We start from the raw sequence: 16,571 nt of genomic DNA, 5'->3' as shown, positions 1-16,571 counted from the left end.
AATTTCAATTAGGTAAAACTCTTTGAAATGTTGAACCTTATGTTGATAAGGCTCATATTTCTGTCTCTCAGTAGAAGCTAAACTGAATCAGGTAAACTCAGACTAATTGAGATCTAATTGAAATTACATTTTTGAGAAGAGACGGTGGTGCTAAATGTCAGACGAGAGTCTAAATAGGAATCTGTACTCCGCTGAGGCACAAACTGCTCTTTGCTTATTCTGCTCCTATATGCTGGGCTTTCAGCATTTGTACATGCACGCCACTAATTGAATCTTCAGAGAATAAAAGACAAAAACTAATCACATATAAATTTTCAATCAGACCGAAAATATGATGGACAATTATTTTATTCAATTTTACTCCTTCAAATGGAGTACAGAAGAAGAAAAACACTGTTGATTGATGCGTTTGTTTTTCACTTTTTGGGCCTGACGTTTCAATCAGCAATTACATAAAGAGAACAGCTGCAGAGGATCAGGAAGCGAGTGTGCTTCAAATCAAGCGAAAAACATCTCTTCTACCTTTTCTTTATCTGCAGATTGTGATGTTGTTTAAGTCTGACCCTGGTGATTGTATTTTTGTGGGCCAAGTCAAACACAGAGCTATTGGCAACAGATTTTCTTTGGGACGAGATGAAAGGCGGACGCCTCTGTCCGATCAGCACCAGTTATGAGGGAAAAAAACATGCTTTCGGATTAGATGGCATGCTGTGAGCTCACGTCCAAAGAAAACATAAAATTTAATAAATCAAAATCAGAAATGAACTCTGCAGTTCCTGATTATATCCTTTGCAAGTAGGAGGATCCATGTTGAGTTATGGATTTGGGTTGTCCCTGCAGTGAAGGACAAACCCTTATGGTTGCACTGATATATTCTGGCGCAGTGAAAACTGGGAAGATAAAGCCTATTTGGACACCTCAGAGAAACGGTTTGGTCCAAACTGATCCCCTGTGGGCTTCCTGTCACACACCACAGGTCCCCTCGCTGCTTCCTTACGCCTCCTGTGGAGCAGCGTTTCAATACCTCTACACATCGCTCTCAAGCCAGCTTTCTTCTCTCATCAATATTCATTACACTATAGCTCTCTTTAGAGAGAAGAGGCAGGCGACGTATCCACTGAGTGGACTACCAAAACTAGTGGAATGCAATGTGGACAAAAAGTTTTATCATAATACTTTGTGGTATTGTGAAACTATTATTTCTATTTTAGGTAACTGTGACTGAACGGCACAGCAGTCACAGCTGCACAAACGCAGATGCTGCCCATTTGTAATATGCTTCGTAGTGATTTGTTTCACTAAACTGCACAAAATGACTGCATTTAATCATATTTTCAAATTTATCAATATTTATTTATGCTATCATTTAACAAAGAAAATAATAAAATTACCAATCCAGTCAGACAAAAAAGAATTTAAAAAATTCATTTTTAAACATCATTAATTGGAATTCATAATAAAATTGATGGATCAAAATTCTTATCATGACCAGAAATTTATCACAATAAATGATAGGATGAATTTGAACCATTAGAAAACTATTAATGAAAGTGCTCTGTATTCTTTTTCCATTTCTTAGAACCAAACAGGACAGAAACAGTTTCCGAGCTCCAAAAGACAAACACTTAAGCTGAACTAATTTCCTGAACTGCTGGTTCTGTTCTCTGTGTAAACAAACAAAAAAAAAAAAAGACTAAACATAATAAAATACCTCAGAACAATATTAAGCTTTAACCTAAGCTACCTTCGTGACACTCTCCCTTTTTTCTATAAACTTATGTAACTCTGTTATCTATTTGAATTCACTGGTGCCTGTCACTAAAGGTTCATTTAGCTGTGTGATGCACATCCCACAGAACAAAACAAGTGAAGCATGGTAGGAACAACATTTCTACTGAATAGGTGCCCTACACTAAGGCTAGCAACCTGAACCGTCATCTTCAGTGGGCAGAAAAAGGCAAGTCTGTGCAAATCTCCTCAGTTTCCCATTTGGGGCACAAACTGAAGCCTGAATGTGTCTGCAAACACATTTTGCACCAACAAAGTTGATGTACAGCAAAACAACACATTCAAATCGGTCCAAGGTTCACAGCAGTTTTGTCGAGGTCTCACCTGATGAAGAAGGAAGTTGCTGCTGATGAGGAAGGAGAGGCGGATGCACTGGTTATGGGTACTGGGATTCCTGGGTGGTTGGGGCCTTTCAGTCTGCAGGGCGTCAGCGAGGTGGTGGTACGGCTGCAGCTGCTGGTGGTGTTTGTCATGGTGGCGACGGGCGCCTCCAAGGCTGTGACATCACTTTCTGCATCCCCCATCAAACTATGGGCCTGTTGACACATGGATACAGAGATAAGACCACAAACCAAGCTCTTGCTGGTCCTGTTCACCTCCATTCCACTCCATTTGCTCCCCCCTTTGCCCTCCTTTGCCACAGATGGATGGGCAGCTGCTGCAAACTGTACGGGTTAGTGGCAGTCAGCAGTATCCGCAGCAGAGGGCTCCCCACAGAACAACAGGGACGCTGCACCATTCATTGATTCTGGCACCGCTCACAAGGTTGCTCTGGATGTAACATACTGTAATTAAGCAATAACTCGCATTTAATTAGCAATTAAATCACTAGTGATTTAGCTCACTCTGCACCCCCAATTATATCTATACCTCCATGGCTAATTTGGCACCCAAGCGGGTTGAGTCAAAATGTCTGAGAGCGAGTTTTAAAGAGGGTAAAGAAATTACCTGTGGTTTGTGGATAGCTTAAACAACTAGGAGGTGTGCGAGCTGTGCATACTGTACAAGTCGCACCCTTTTGAGGAAACAGGCCACAGAGCAAGGTTAGACTGAGGTGTGCCACACTTGATTCAGCCCTTGAGCAGTGTTAGTTCTTGCTGAAATTATATCTCACTCAATGCTATGAAACACAGCCGTGTATGCAGCAACTACATATCTGACTAAAAATTCCTGAGGCAAGAAACATTCACAGCACACGATATAATTTCAGGGCAATCAAACAAGTTGAAATTTAACATTTAGTCAATTTGGGCTGGAAATAATATGACAAGACGTTAACTGCAGCCAGCAGAAAAAAAATGCAAACTTGTTTTTCTGTATGTAATTGGGTCAATTCCACCTTTCACTGATTCATACTCCATTTTAATTTCATCCTTCTTCCATACTTTAGTAGCAGTAAGCAAACTAGGACATACCCATGTACTTAGTGTCAGTATGTTGGTGAGATATTGGGATAAATAGCCCTGACTCCTGATTAAAACAAGATTGTTAGTGACAGGTCAGAGTTTTGAAAAGATCAGTTGTAGCATATTCATATATTGAAAAGGAAAAACATGGCTTTTCAACAGTCAAGCAGTAAATAGACCTATTTTTAGTTTAGCAGTCAGCTTTTTGCTCCATATCGGAAGCATGAACCAGTTGTACTCCAACATACATACAAGAAGTTAATTCCCACCAGAGCTCATATTTTATTTTATTTATTTTATTCAGCAATGATTTTTAGTTGTTCCTTGAAATACTTGTAACTTTGTCACTTGAACACCAGGTGCTCAGCAACAACCTTTGAATTAACTAATGACGTACTCCACATCGCAATTTGGACTGGATTCTTCCTTGGCAACAAAAATAACGTCCTCCAAAACACTTATTATAAAGTTATTTATCATTACTGACTGACAGCTGCACTAGTTAAATGCCATAACTGCTTATGTCAGACTTACATTCTAATGTCTAAAAGAGAAACTTGACTCTTGCTGCTTGTAGTGTTGTGTTATCCTTGAGCAGTTGTCAAACAGTGGTATTTTGAGCGTGTTAAGGTTCAGAATAGCACCCTTATTTAATCATAAAAAAAATCTAGTTTTGCCACCTTGAGACATGATGATGGAGGATAAGTTGGAAAAAAGGTGCAATGTGTGAAGTTATAAATAAATAACTTTGGGAATATGCAGAAACACTAAATATGTTGCAGAGCCCTGAACTACTGCTGAAGCAGAAAGCCCTCACACCAAAGCTGGAGTTGGTGACAAGTTAGGAATTCAGCGCATACCAGCAAAGTGGACCCATTACACTCTGGCATGAAAGACTAGAGCACTTCACACACAGCCGTACAGGAAGCTGGTGTGCAGCTCATCACATCTGCTGCTGATTGAGTCATTGGAGGCTCTGTTTTTAAATCAAGTGGCAGCAAATTTGAGGAGGACACACAGACAGCCGGGCACAGGTGGAGCTGTGGTGCAGGCTCAAAATGGGTAAAATGCAGACTCAACACACAGAGAGACACGTTTGAGCTTGGGCCCAGTGCCTAGCAGAAATGTCCCTTTGGAATAAATGCAGGAGACTTAAGCTGCACACCCAAGCCGCTCCCTGCAGCCTTGGACCGGGCCTGGCCCTGATTATGGCTGAGGAGACGAATCTATCCCCCGATCAGGTAATTAGGCTGTGTCAGTGGAGCCATGTGCACTCGGCTTTTCTGCACCAAAAGTCACTAATGAGCTGGCCTCCCACTCACTCACCCCAACCCTTTATCCTTGGTTCTTTCACTGGGATAAAACTGATAAAACAGAGAAAGGAGGGAAAAAAGCAATGAAATTTTAAATATAATAGGAAAAGTGAAGAAGGGAAAAAAATAGATAAGGGTCGGTTGAGTGGGTGCTCTGATCTCCAGAAGTGAGCATTGCAGGTCAGCATTCAATCAACAGACCATCTTCCCTTCAGTCCACAGGGAGTCCACTGCAACCTTTGACCCCTGCAGTCAACAGACAATTACAGCTGAGGTGAAATAGGCCTTGTGTTGATCTGGCTGTTGTTCTCAGTTGGCCTCCATAACCAACAAAGTCCAGCTGAGTTGAGAATTGACTGCTAAATGATACGGGTTTCCTTCTGGGAGAGGAAATCACACTATTCAGGCCATCTTGACGGAAAATACCAATACAAATATTCAACCCCATCCCAAGCAGTAAAGAAAGAAAACTGGAATTTTCAACCTTTTTCCTTCCTTCTCTTGTCACCACTGCCATCTGTGGCTCTTTGCCATTCGAGCACAGCTGCAGCAAGGCAGCAACAGCCAAGATCGTCTGCTGGCTAGAAAATTGGTGGCAGTGGAGCTAGATGTGGAGGCAGCCAACCACTGTGGTGAAGAGCGGAAACCCTCAAAAGTTGAGAGCATGTAGATTAGTCTGCATGTGGTTTTGGAAATTTTAAAGCAAAGGATGAAAAATGTTGATTTGATTCAGTCTGAACAGCTCGGCTCATATTGTGATTCAGTCAAATTACAGGAACCGCTAAAAGCTCGTGTCATACCGAAGCTAGAGCAAGATAACTTTTTGAAATGTCAAATTGTTCTGACTTTCAAAGAGAGCCCCGAGAATATATGAAAAAAATCACACCTAGTTTTACATGTACAGATCAGAAAATTGAAATAGCATGAAAATTTTATTTATTTCACTTTTACCAGCAGTGAAAACTATGATTTATATCCCTTACAAACAATCATATATTTCAAACATTTATGTCTGTTAGTTTTGATGGTTATAGCTTACATTCAGTGTAACATAACATGTGAATTTTAAATGAGATCAATAAAAAAGAACAATAATAAAATGCCAGCCTGCTGAAAAGTATGTTCATGTACTGTACAGTATACTTGCTCACCACTGAATTCAGGCTTCATGCCTAATTATTGCACTAATTCATGAATCAATCTGTGCGAGTAAAGATGTTTCAGGAAAACACGAGTTGATTTATTGTTTCCTTTCAACTTGCCAGTACTATTGGGTCCAGTATTTCATCTCCCTTTTGACAATATCCTTTTTTTTCCTAAACTCAGCTTTTCATTATTATTTGGTTACGGCATTTTCACAACAGCCAACTTCATTGAAAGGACATTTTCTGACTTACTCTCCTTACTAAAAGGGTCAGTGATAGTCTGTCACAAGTTGTCCCTGTGATTGTGTAGGCTATAACAATTAATAAACAGTATACATGTAGCCTTTTATAATGTGTTTATGAGGTATCTGACACAAAAATGTTCTATGATATATTACTGTTTGTAGTTAATTTAAATACAATGGATCCCACCCATTCACTGACTCATCTATGGAACATAACTCTAAATCCTTTGGGGAAAATGTTTTTATCTGTGGATTTTTTTCACAGATTATATCTAAAAAATGCTTAGCAAACTGAAATACCTGGACGAAGTGTTAAGTGTCATTTGAAAAAGCAGCCAATTCAGGAATGCCCTTCTTTTTTCTTGGTCCTGATTGATTGAAAACCAAATTGCGGAGATAAAGAAGAATGTGTACGATAGCTTCTGTGTTAATCCTAGGAGGGCTTCCACAGTGCGTATACTGAGGTATATTTAAAACTATTGAAATAGGCTGTTACAATCATTTTCAGAGTGTGTCTTAAGTATTCACAGATGTCAGCTTTTCCAGGCAGTTGTGGTGCCTAAACTCAGTGAATGCAAGGAATGACTTAACTTTTTAAATTGAATTACTAAAATAACTTAATTTTCTGATGAGTTCGGTAAAAAACTGAACAAACTTTAACTAAAACTAGTAGTTAGGGGAGTGAACTTTGTGTCCTTCCATGTAGGCTGCATACATCCTCTGTCCTTCTCAGGGTTGTGAGAGCTGAAGCTTATCTTAGACAATGAAAGGTGAGATGTGCAGTCCATTCAGGACAAGCTGTCACTCTGCAGAGGATCAACACAAAAAGACAGATGACTAAGAACATGAACTCCTAGAGGGCAAATCCACTTTAGATCACCAAGAGAATTTTGTGCAGCCTGAGAGAGAAGATCCAAACTCCAGACAGAAAAACTGCAGTTGAGTTTTAAGACAGGAAATTCTTTAAGTCTGATGACTAAACCGCCCATTATTAAAGATTCCCTTCTGTTTCATTCTAATATATGCAACAAACATGCTAAACAAAACCCATATGAGAGATTCTGGGTGCTGTGTAATGAACTCCAGAAACCGCGTTTGACAGATCTGCATAAAACACACACAGTATATGTTTGCCCCTCCTGCCAGAACAGAGCAGCAAACTCTCTCTACTAGGAACACAAGTGGGAATCTTGTGCCTTTCAGCACTGTGTAACTTCCAGTTCTCAAGAGAGTATGTGGGCTTTTGTCATTCTGAAGGATCTGGTTTTAATGAAAGAAACCGCTGCGTTAGCTTGATGTCCTGAGGGGACATTTCTCCCACAGCGAGGACGGCCTCAGCCTCGGCTGCGGGCTTTGAACAACTCACCCAGGCTTCGAGAGCCGCTAATTGCTTTTAGGCACAAAGATGGAGAACACGAGTCAGTCTCTGCTGTCTTTGCCAGGGCATTTGGTTTAAACCAAGCTGCATACGAGCAGCTAAAAGCTTTTGATGGTCTCCCATAAACCATCTCTACAGGCACTTGTTGACATTACTGGTGGGAAAAGCTTTTCAAGCATGAGGAAGAAATGAATACCCAGAGACTTCATTTATTTACACTAAAAAAACAGAGCCGGGGAGATTTACAAGTTATAGTGCCTCACAAAAGTATTCACACCCACTGAAATTCTTTGTGTTTTTTTTGTTACTGTACAATCACAAACTTCATTTTATTTATTTAGTATCTTATGTAACAGAATGGAGGTGGAAAGAAAATTAAACATGGCTTTCTGATTCATTTTTTTTATTTATTTATTTTTTTTACAAGTAAATATCTGGACCTTGAACCAACACGTTTTTGAACCCTCTACATATTTCACCTGTGTTTAGAGCTGCAAGGTGTTTGAGGTGTATAAATACATCCAGCTCACTCAGATTGAATGAAAAGGATATCTGAATATCTTTTTCTTTCCAAGTCATAAATTAAAAAAAAAAAAAGGATTTAATTCTAGAAATTTGACTAGGCCATTCTATGCTTTAATCCAAATCTTCCCAGTATAGAGCAAGTTGTTCATTTAGGATTGATGTTCTGCTGATATATAAGAGAACGTTAAGTTAGTCAGAGTGAGAGTTGAGGATGCAGAGGATGAGACTAAGGAGAGACAGATAATTCTCTGTGGTGATTCCTGAAGGAAAAATAAGAAAAGCAAGACGATGCTGGTTGTATATAAACTTCCACTCCAGACTCCAGATTTTTGCAGCCTGTTAAAGATTTTCTTCCCATAAAGTCCTGTATTTAGTTCTGTTTAAATTCCCATCAGCTCTGACCAGATTCTTTCTTTATGCTGAAGAAAAGTATCACCAAAGCATGATTCTGCTTCCACCATGCTTCACAGTGGGTATGTTGTGTCAGAGTTAGTTCTAGCTGCTTCTTTAAAAATGCTCCTTTTGGCGAACTGCTACAGGACTTCCCGTGAGTTTCCTTGAATAATGTTTTTTTTTTCTTGTCACTTTCCAACAAAGGTCAGTGTTCTTGGCTGCACAACTAATGTTTGCTCTGGTAACAAATTCTCCTGCCTGAGTTGTTGATCTCTCTCATGGGCCTCTGAGCTGTTTCTCTGATTAATGCTCCCTTTGCCCTGCATGTTGCCATTCTTCTTCTTTTTTTTTTGTATAAAGAAATAAACAGTACTGGTTAAAATTTTCATCCTTCCTTGGACTTTTTTGTAACTCAACTCTGCTAGTAAATTCTCTCTACAACTGTATCCCTGACCTGTCTGCTCTTTCTTGATCTTTATGATGCGGTTTGTCAAATAATGTTCTCTATGAAACCTCCGAGGCCTTCACAGAACAGCTATATTTATACTAAGATTAAATTAAACACAGCCAGGCTGCAATAACTAGCTGACCTCCGAAGGCATTTGCTTGTGTTGTGATTTTTTTAAGGGTGTGAGAGTAAAAAGGTTTGAAAACAAAATCATGCAATGCTTCTGTAAAAAAAAATTTAAAAAAGAAAGGAAGAAAGAAAAGCGCTTTTTCTTCTGCTTCATTGTGCTCTACTTTGTGCTGGTCCATCTAGCACAAAAATTCAGATAACATTCACTGTTTGTGGTTGTATTGTGACAAACGCTCACATTTGCAAGTGACTGTTTGCTAATTTCTTAGGTGCTACAGTGTGAGCTATTATTAACATATGTTGTTTAATCTGAGTAGAGCCTGGCAGCTGCAGAATGTCACATTTGTTTCTCAGTTAGGTCTGACAACAGATGTCACCGTCTTTGCAGGAAGTAACTCTGCAGTAAAGCAAAGCGCCTTCTTATCAGAAGGCAGAGATAAGCTCTGAGATGCTGGAGATCACCTCCTCTAATGAAACAGTTTAAATCATTTAAAAGATTCAGTCTTTAATCATGACAGCAAGTCAAAAAAATAAAAAATCCACACCAGCCACACATCTAATAAACCAAAGGACACATAAAGAGTTATGGTTCAGGTTATTTAAATATACCCTTGAGGATGAGGTCAGCAGAACACTGCTGGAATGATCTCTGACCTTAGATCAGTCAGAACACCAGGCAATAAGAGGTCAGCACTCCTTCAGAGGTTTGAGTCAACAGCTCTCTTCAAGGCTTCATCTCCTCCAAAGGAAATTGAACATTTGTGATGATTGATGTGATGAGAGCTGCAGGGTGATGTTTATAATTTGTAAGTGAAGATAGTAATGGTGGCTTTTTTTGGCTCACATTACAGAATACGTACATCACTTAGTTTTTCTTGCATGTGCTATTGTTCAAATATTAGATGTTTATGTTAAATTACCTTGGAAAAGTAGTTTAATGTTCAAAACTACACTTATTGAATGTTTTGGAGGGGGGTTTTGTCAGATGACAAACACAAAATTCAGTGTACTTTCTTGGATTGCAACGTAATGGATACTGAAGTGGGAGCATAATGATACATGGTTATGACTTTTTTGCCACAAATGAACATTTTAAAATGTAGTGTAATTCTAATGCCAGTAAATACATTTAGTGCATCAAACTGCAAAACACTACTGGTACATCCAAACAAAGAATCACGGTGTTGGCTGCATCATGCTGAGGATGTTGTTTCTTTGTAGGGAAAAGTAAATAATTACAGAAAACGGTTGAAACCACTTGTCATGTGCCTTCCACTTCACAATATTATTACATAAATTGATAAATGTTGTTTGGGTCCAAATGTTCAAAACAACAAAATAAATAAACACTATTCAAAGTATTAAATCAGCTTTTCCCACTTCAAATTCATTATGCTTTTGCCATCAGTAAAGTAACACTGATCTGAAGATGGCTTGAAAACTAGAATTTTAAGAGGTGCAAAAATGTTTGCAAATAAAAAAAAGGGTGTTATTGAACAGTACAGAGATGTTTTCATCAGACAACAGGATCTGTAGATAAATTGTGCAAATAGATTTTCATATTATACAGTTATACAGACATACCTGCTTAGGCTGAGCCAGAAAGTTATTGACTCTAGAGATGCTCCACATCCCATCAAGGTACTGCTGTGCCTGGATGGTGACGGTGCTCAGAGATCCAGTAAGCTGCCCTCCTGCCACCGTCACCTGCACACTGGTCTTGGACCCCGAAGAGGCAGAAGGGCTCTGGGCCCAGCCTGGAACTTTATGCCGCTCCCCCAAAGGCAGGACAGAGCGGTTCGTAGGCTGGCCTTTCACTAACTGCTTGGCATGGACACTTGCGGACGAACCAGTGATTCTGGAAGGCTGTTGCAGAGTGGACGTGGTGGGCAACGCTGCCATGTCTGAGCCGAAGGCGAGAACAGGAGAGTGGAGTGCCTGCAAGGCCTCCTTTCTCAGCTGGTGAAGAGTTGTGGAGCACACCTGGCAACAGTCAGGTTCATGACTCCCAGGTGTTTGGAGCTGATCGAAGAGGAAGGTTGCATATCCTGGGTCCTGCAGGGAAAGAAATTATACAAATAGTCAGGAGATAGAGAAGGTCTGCATCTGCTCGTATATTTCATTTAATAGTGTCCGTCGCATTTCAGAGATGCAGAACATCAGGAGGTATGACTATTAAAATAATTATTTTGCTGTTGCATCCTGTATGTTTTTCTGTATTATAACTTTTAACGAGAAATAGAATTTAGCTAAAATTGGTGTTGGCATGTTAATGGTTTACAAAACCTGGAGATCAAAAATCTGCCACAAACCAATGATTGGATCATGTCAGTTTAAGATTTAAGGAATGTTTTGGAGAAAGTTTATTCATCATGATTACATTAAAATATTCCTTCAAATACTTTATAGTGCTGCAAACTTCAAGCTTCAGAGATGGCCTTGTCTTTTCACTTTGTTTCTAAGGAGGCTCCCCAGGCTGTCCATCTCTGCTATGAGGGAGTGATAAAACAAAGTGACAACGCTCACAGCAAAAATAATTTACATGTGATAAGTCTCCCAGCATAAAAACATTTGAAAAAAAACACACACAAAAAAGCTGAAAATAACTAACTCCACAAGTAAGCAGGAAACGTACAGAGCAATGATTAAATTATTCAAAACATAAGTAAGGATGAAATGTAACTTTATGCCTACATACACACCATCAGACACGTTTGGTCTCTTAAGAGGCATAAAGTGGCACTACAGGCTGCTGCCCTGTGGAGTCATGGCCTAAGACAGGAGCTCACAGCCCGCACATAAATGTTTATGAGACCTTTGCTCCGCAGAATCTCTGTGGTGATCAGGAGGAGAGAAACAGTGGGGAAAAACAACAATCTACTGCTCTAATGCAGTGCCACTTAATACAGCTAACCCGACAGGCGCAGAGAGCAAAGAGGCCGGCCGAGGGACTCTAAATCAGCTCCTGGTGAAGGCAGCTCAATACGCAGACAGCCCTGCAAACACCAGCCTTATGAGACATAATGGACACATATCAGCAATGCTTTTCACTGACTGTCAAACTGCTGCCTAATTGAGCTTTACAGGATAGCCGCAATAAGGTTTACATAAAGGATAGTCGTGCGTGAAGTCATAGCGAGCCAGAGCCTAATGTTAACTAAGTGGCTGAAGTTAATTATTTACGAAGCTGCCTATTTTGCATGTAAACATGGATGGGGTGAAAAAGAAATGTCTCGTTTAGTCTCACTGTAAACGGCTCAGCAACTGTCTTATGGATTAGCAAGTGCAGTACAGTCGCAGACGGACATTGCCTTACAGTCTTGTTGAGGGATTTAAATGTAAGAAGCTTACAGTTAAATGTGAAACAGTTGCGGGAGCTGAATCCACAGCATTGTTCAGAAGTATAAATGCATTCTGTCTGTGAATATTAAATTAATATGTGGCTTTTAAAGACACTCTTACCCTTAAATTTAATTAAGGGTTATCTTTAGCCCACTCAATATGAAAATAAGCCTACAGATGAATATGTACATAAACCAATCCAATATTTGTAGAAAATCACCTGCATTAAATAGCAAAGATGTAACACTTTTGGCAACCATCAGAAAGCTTTTCTAGCAATGCTGGCCAGATTTTTGACCATTTGAATTATTTAGTTTTCAGCCACTGGCCAAGCTTTTAAACAAAGCCCATATTTTTTTAATAGGATAGTTGTGAAACCAGACTGCTCTACTCAGCTTTGTTGTATGTTTGGGATCACTATCCAGTTGGATATCTAAGTATTTCTCCATCCAGGAAGAACCAAAGTTCAAGTCTGTCATAGAGCTGTCAGTACAAACCGAACAAAATCACTCTGGGAAAGGATTTGCTTTTAGAGGAGACAAAGGGCTGAGATGTTTGGTCTAATTAACTAGGCTTAAAGTCGTAGACAATTTCAACAACTCTGCCATGTCTGATGAGAAGAGAAGTCAAATTTACAGCTGAATTTATGCCAGAAGCTTGTCGATGCTTGAATGGTCCAAATGCATCGCTGGGAGCCCAAAATCACATGACCTATCCAGAGTACACATAAATTGCTCACCATACTGTATTTTCACCCAGGCAGCGTATCTAAACACACACAGGACATCTCCACTGACAGAAGATGAAATGGTTTATTACACAGCAGAGTGCAATGTAATACCAAGCCATAGAAAATGCCGCTGGCAGCTATTTGTAAAGTTTGGCCTTGCTTCATGTCCACGTTTCCGTATGCAGAAAATTGAAGGAAAGTCATAATAAATACGTCCCACCCCTTCACCCTTTACCCTCCGACCACTCCTTTACCCACTCGGGGGACTGGTAGATGAAATCAATGCCCGTCTTCTTCTTCATGCTTTGTTAGGCATTGATTTAGGGGCGCAGTAAAAACGAAACACAAAGCTGAGCCCATCTGTTATTCAGTTTGGCTTCTGGAGGTTAGAGAGTGGGCCTTCTCCTGTAAAGCTGTTCATAAGCTTTATGCCCAGTGGTGTGAAGAAAGGGTCACGGCCGCAAGGCAGGATAGGTGGCACAGATTATGAGGATGATGATGATGATGTTGAGGAGAATGATGTGATTAAACTGAAGGCCACAGAGGAGAAGAGGTGAAGAAAAGCGATAGAGGACATCAAGAGTGGCACATATTTCACACAAGTCTGGTTATAGAAAAATTTCAAGAGCTATGGTGGTATAAAAAATACGTTTTTCGCCCTTCTGAAAATGCCTTTTTGTTTGTCACAGTCAAATGTTTGAGATCAAACCAATTTCAATATCAGGCAAAAATAACTTGATTTTATTTATGAAGGGGAAAAAAAAGTATAAAACCAACCAGAACCCATGTCTAAAAGTATTTGTTCCTTAATATCCTAAACGTAAGACCCAGTCGTGCACCGACTATCCAAACTAATGTTCCTGCAGGAATTTTTGAGATTCAGGAGATGATTGCTTTTCTCGCATGGAGTTTATAATTCCAGCACTTCAAGCACATTTTTCAAACCAGGAAACAACAAAACTTGACCAAACCATCTCATTTCTACTAACATGCCTGACCATAGATATGACGTCTGGGTCGCTGAGCTGTTCCAGTTTTATCTTGTCAATCCATTGAACACTGTCTTGTTGATCATCAAGAATTTGTTTGGCAAATGTGAAAAGGGTCTTTTGGTTGACATTACATTGTGCTCCGCAGAGCTGTAGATGTTGGCTTGGGTTCTTTTTGTGACTTCCTGGACGAATCATCAATGTGTTTTTGAAATAATTGTGTTCCATATTTTCCCCAATTGTCAATAATGATTCTTAGTGTGGTTCACAGAGAAATGACTTTGTGAAACAACCACTTCTGATTGTTTCTCAGCTGTTCTAACTTTCTTTAGGTCTGCACATGATGTATTGCCTGTTCCAGGTTGTCAGACAGGTTCTATTTAAATGCTTTCTTTATTTTGAAGGCCTGCTAGGAATCAGGCCAGAGTGTGGCTTTTGAAACTTAACTATCCAAAACACGTAGTCAGTTAAAGTGTTTATGATCTAATGGGAGATGAATGCTTTTCTCCCATGGGGTCAAATTGGTTTGGATGTCCTTCTAACATCAATGAAATCACCATTTGAAAACAGAAATGTTGTGTTTACTCAAGTTATTTTTGCTTAGTTATAAAATACTTCCAACTATAGGCAGCAGCTCAAACACTTTTTTCATATCATGTTTATATCCTGCTCTAGCTAAACGCTTGGGAGCTTATCCATAGGCGTAAAGTAGAAGCATGAAGCCTACGATGCATTAGTGCGCAACACTCAAAGCCATACTGTTTCTTTTATTATCCGTTTGATATATTACTGACAGGTGCAAGTGGGTGTGAAGGGTAGCATCGCTTCAGAGAAGTATGTAATGCAAGGCTTTGGCGCAGTCCAAATGCTCAAAGCATTCCCCGCGCAAGGCGTGGAACCTCTGCAGGTCTTTGTGGCCATTGTTAATATGAGAGCTGGTTTTGGTTTCTAACTTGCGGTTTCTAACTGTGGAGAGTGCTAGACTGCTGCATAAGAGGTTCAGGGAGAGGCGGGAGGAGGCAGGCAGGAGTTGTGGACCTTGCCTGGAGGCGTGTGGATGGTTGTGTTGGTTTACTGCCTGTCAGTGGTGATCTTTATTAAACTCTGGGGACAAATCTAGTCAGATACTGTGGCCTTATTATGGAAACGAGCTGCACTGAGCACCACGGAGAGAGAAAGCCCAGCCGGTGGAGTGAACCCTTCATGGTCCTTGGAGACTGGAGTTTGTCTTCGTCCCTCACACTAACTGTGATGAAAACCAGGGCGGCGGCAGCAGCAAGAGAAACGAGCCAACTGTCTCCGTAGGTTGATGGAGAGCATCATCACAGACAGGCCATGCCCAGAGGCTGATGGAAACAAGTTCAGCCGCAACCACTTATGGAAGAGAGCACAGGGAGAAAGATGGACTGGATTTCTCTCCCGTGTGTCCTTAGACACAAACAGAACTGAAATCACACCTCATTTACCTCGTCTTATCACTGCACCCTTTCTCTGACCAGGCAAAGCAAAGACCTGCCATATAACTGTTTCTACATTCAGTGTTTGATGTAGCACTGATATGGAGCACCGGGCCAGATCCAACCAGCTGCCCTAAATCACGGGAAGGTCACAGTGATTTGAAATGCATGAGGCCCCTTGCTTGCCGAGACACTTTTAGGCACGCTCGATTGAAAGTAAAATACTCTGGGACACCATATTTTCTATTCCAGTTGAGCCCGACAGATATTTTCCAAGCATGAAAGCTCACTGTGACCCTCTCCAGGAATGGAAGAAAGAAAATGAAGTGAAATTGTTTCAATCTGCAGACAGGATAGGAAGGAATTTTAGAAAAAGATTGAGATGTTCGTAAAAACGCCACCTAAAAGAGTCTGAGTTTATTTAGTCGACAGGTTTCTGTGATTCACAGTGTCCTGCTAAAGTATTCAACTTTGTCACATTTCATCACATTACAACCACAGACCTGAAGGTATTTATTGTAATTTTGTGTTAGAGAACATAAAATGGAGAATTATGCCTGAAAAAAAAAGTTTAACGTATTTATACTCAATCTCCCTGAGTCACTAATTTGTGGAACCATATTTTTCAGGTAGTTTTAGGTCCAAGTCTTTTGAGGTATTTCTAAATGAGCTTTACACATCTCGAGGTGGAAATTTTTGCTCATTCTGGAGCAAAGCCTCGTAAGTTCAGTGGGTGCGGATATTTTCAAGGCCAGACTTTTACTTGGCCATTCCAGCAGTCACTGAGTGAGAGGTAAATCCCAATTAATTTACAAAATATAAAAACTTTTAAAGGGACAGAATACATTATCAATTATATGAGTTGACATTAAGGAATTCACAACTGTATGGTCCATTCTCTGTCTCTCTCATTAAACTGAAAAATAACCCTTTTTAGCTCCTGATTTGGATCTAATTGCTCAATCACTCCTCACCTCCTTCCTGAACCTCCCATTTATTGTTCTACCGGTACGGAAACATTACTGAAAAGTAGTAAGTACAACAACACACTGCTTTATATCTTATTCTCACACCAGTGCCAGTCCTGTTTACACATCACAGTTCTTAAGTACTTCCTACCGACTGCATTTCTTGTAAAATCAAGACCACACAGAAACTGCAGAACCTTTTCAACTTCTAACTTTCTCTGAATGTAAGAAAATAATCTATTTACTCGACCTGCACATGGACCTAAAACGCACAGACCCTCGATAGATTGGTCCCCCAATAAACCGCAGGAGCCC

The 16,571-nt window shown here is 40.1% G+C and overlaps 1 protein-coding gene across 2 annotated transcripts in view; it reads right to left on the bottom strand.

Moving 5' to 3' along the window:
* Nucleotides 1-16,571, bottom strand: part of kif26ab (kinesin family member 26Ab) — a 79,453-nt gene that overhangs the window by 36,417 nt on the left and 26,465 nt on the right. For both annotated transcript variants that reach the window (XM_055038386.1, XM_055038387.1), the window contains exons 3-4: nt 10,355-10,825; nt 2,113-2,324 (exon numbers count right to left, since the gene is read on the bottom strand). In XM_055038386.1, the coding sequence (XP_054894361.1) occupies nt 2,113-2,324; nt 10,355-10,825 (683 nt within the window). The remainder of the gene's footprint in view (nt 1-2,112; nt 2,325-10,354; nt 10,826-16,571) is intronic.

The sequence above is a fragment of the Poeciliopsis prolifica genome, unplaced genomic scaffold (genome assembly GCF_027474105.1).
Source record: "Poeciliopsis prolifica strain line A6 unplaced genomic scaffold, Auburn_PproV2 SCAFFOLD013, whole genome shotgun sequence".
Lineage (NCBI taxonomy): Eukaryota > Metazoa > Chordata > Actinopteri > Cyprinodontiformes > Poeciliidae > Poeciliopsis > Poeciliopsis prolifica.
The sequence above is the reverse complement of the archived record's forward strand: the minus strand, read 5'-3'. Positions and strand labels throughout refer to the sequence as shown.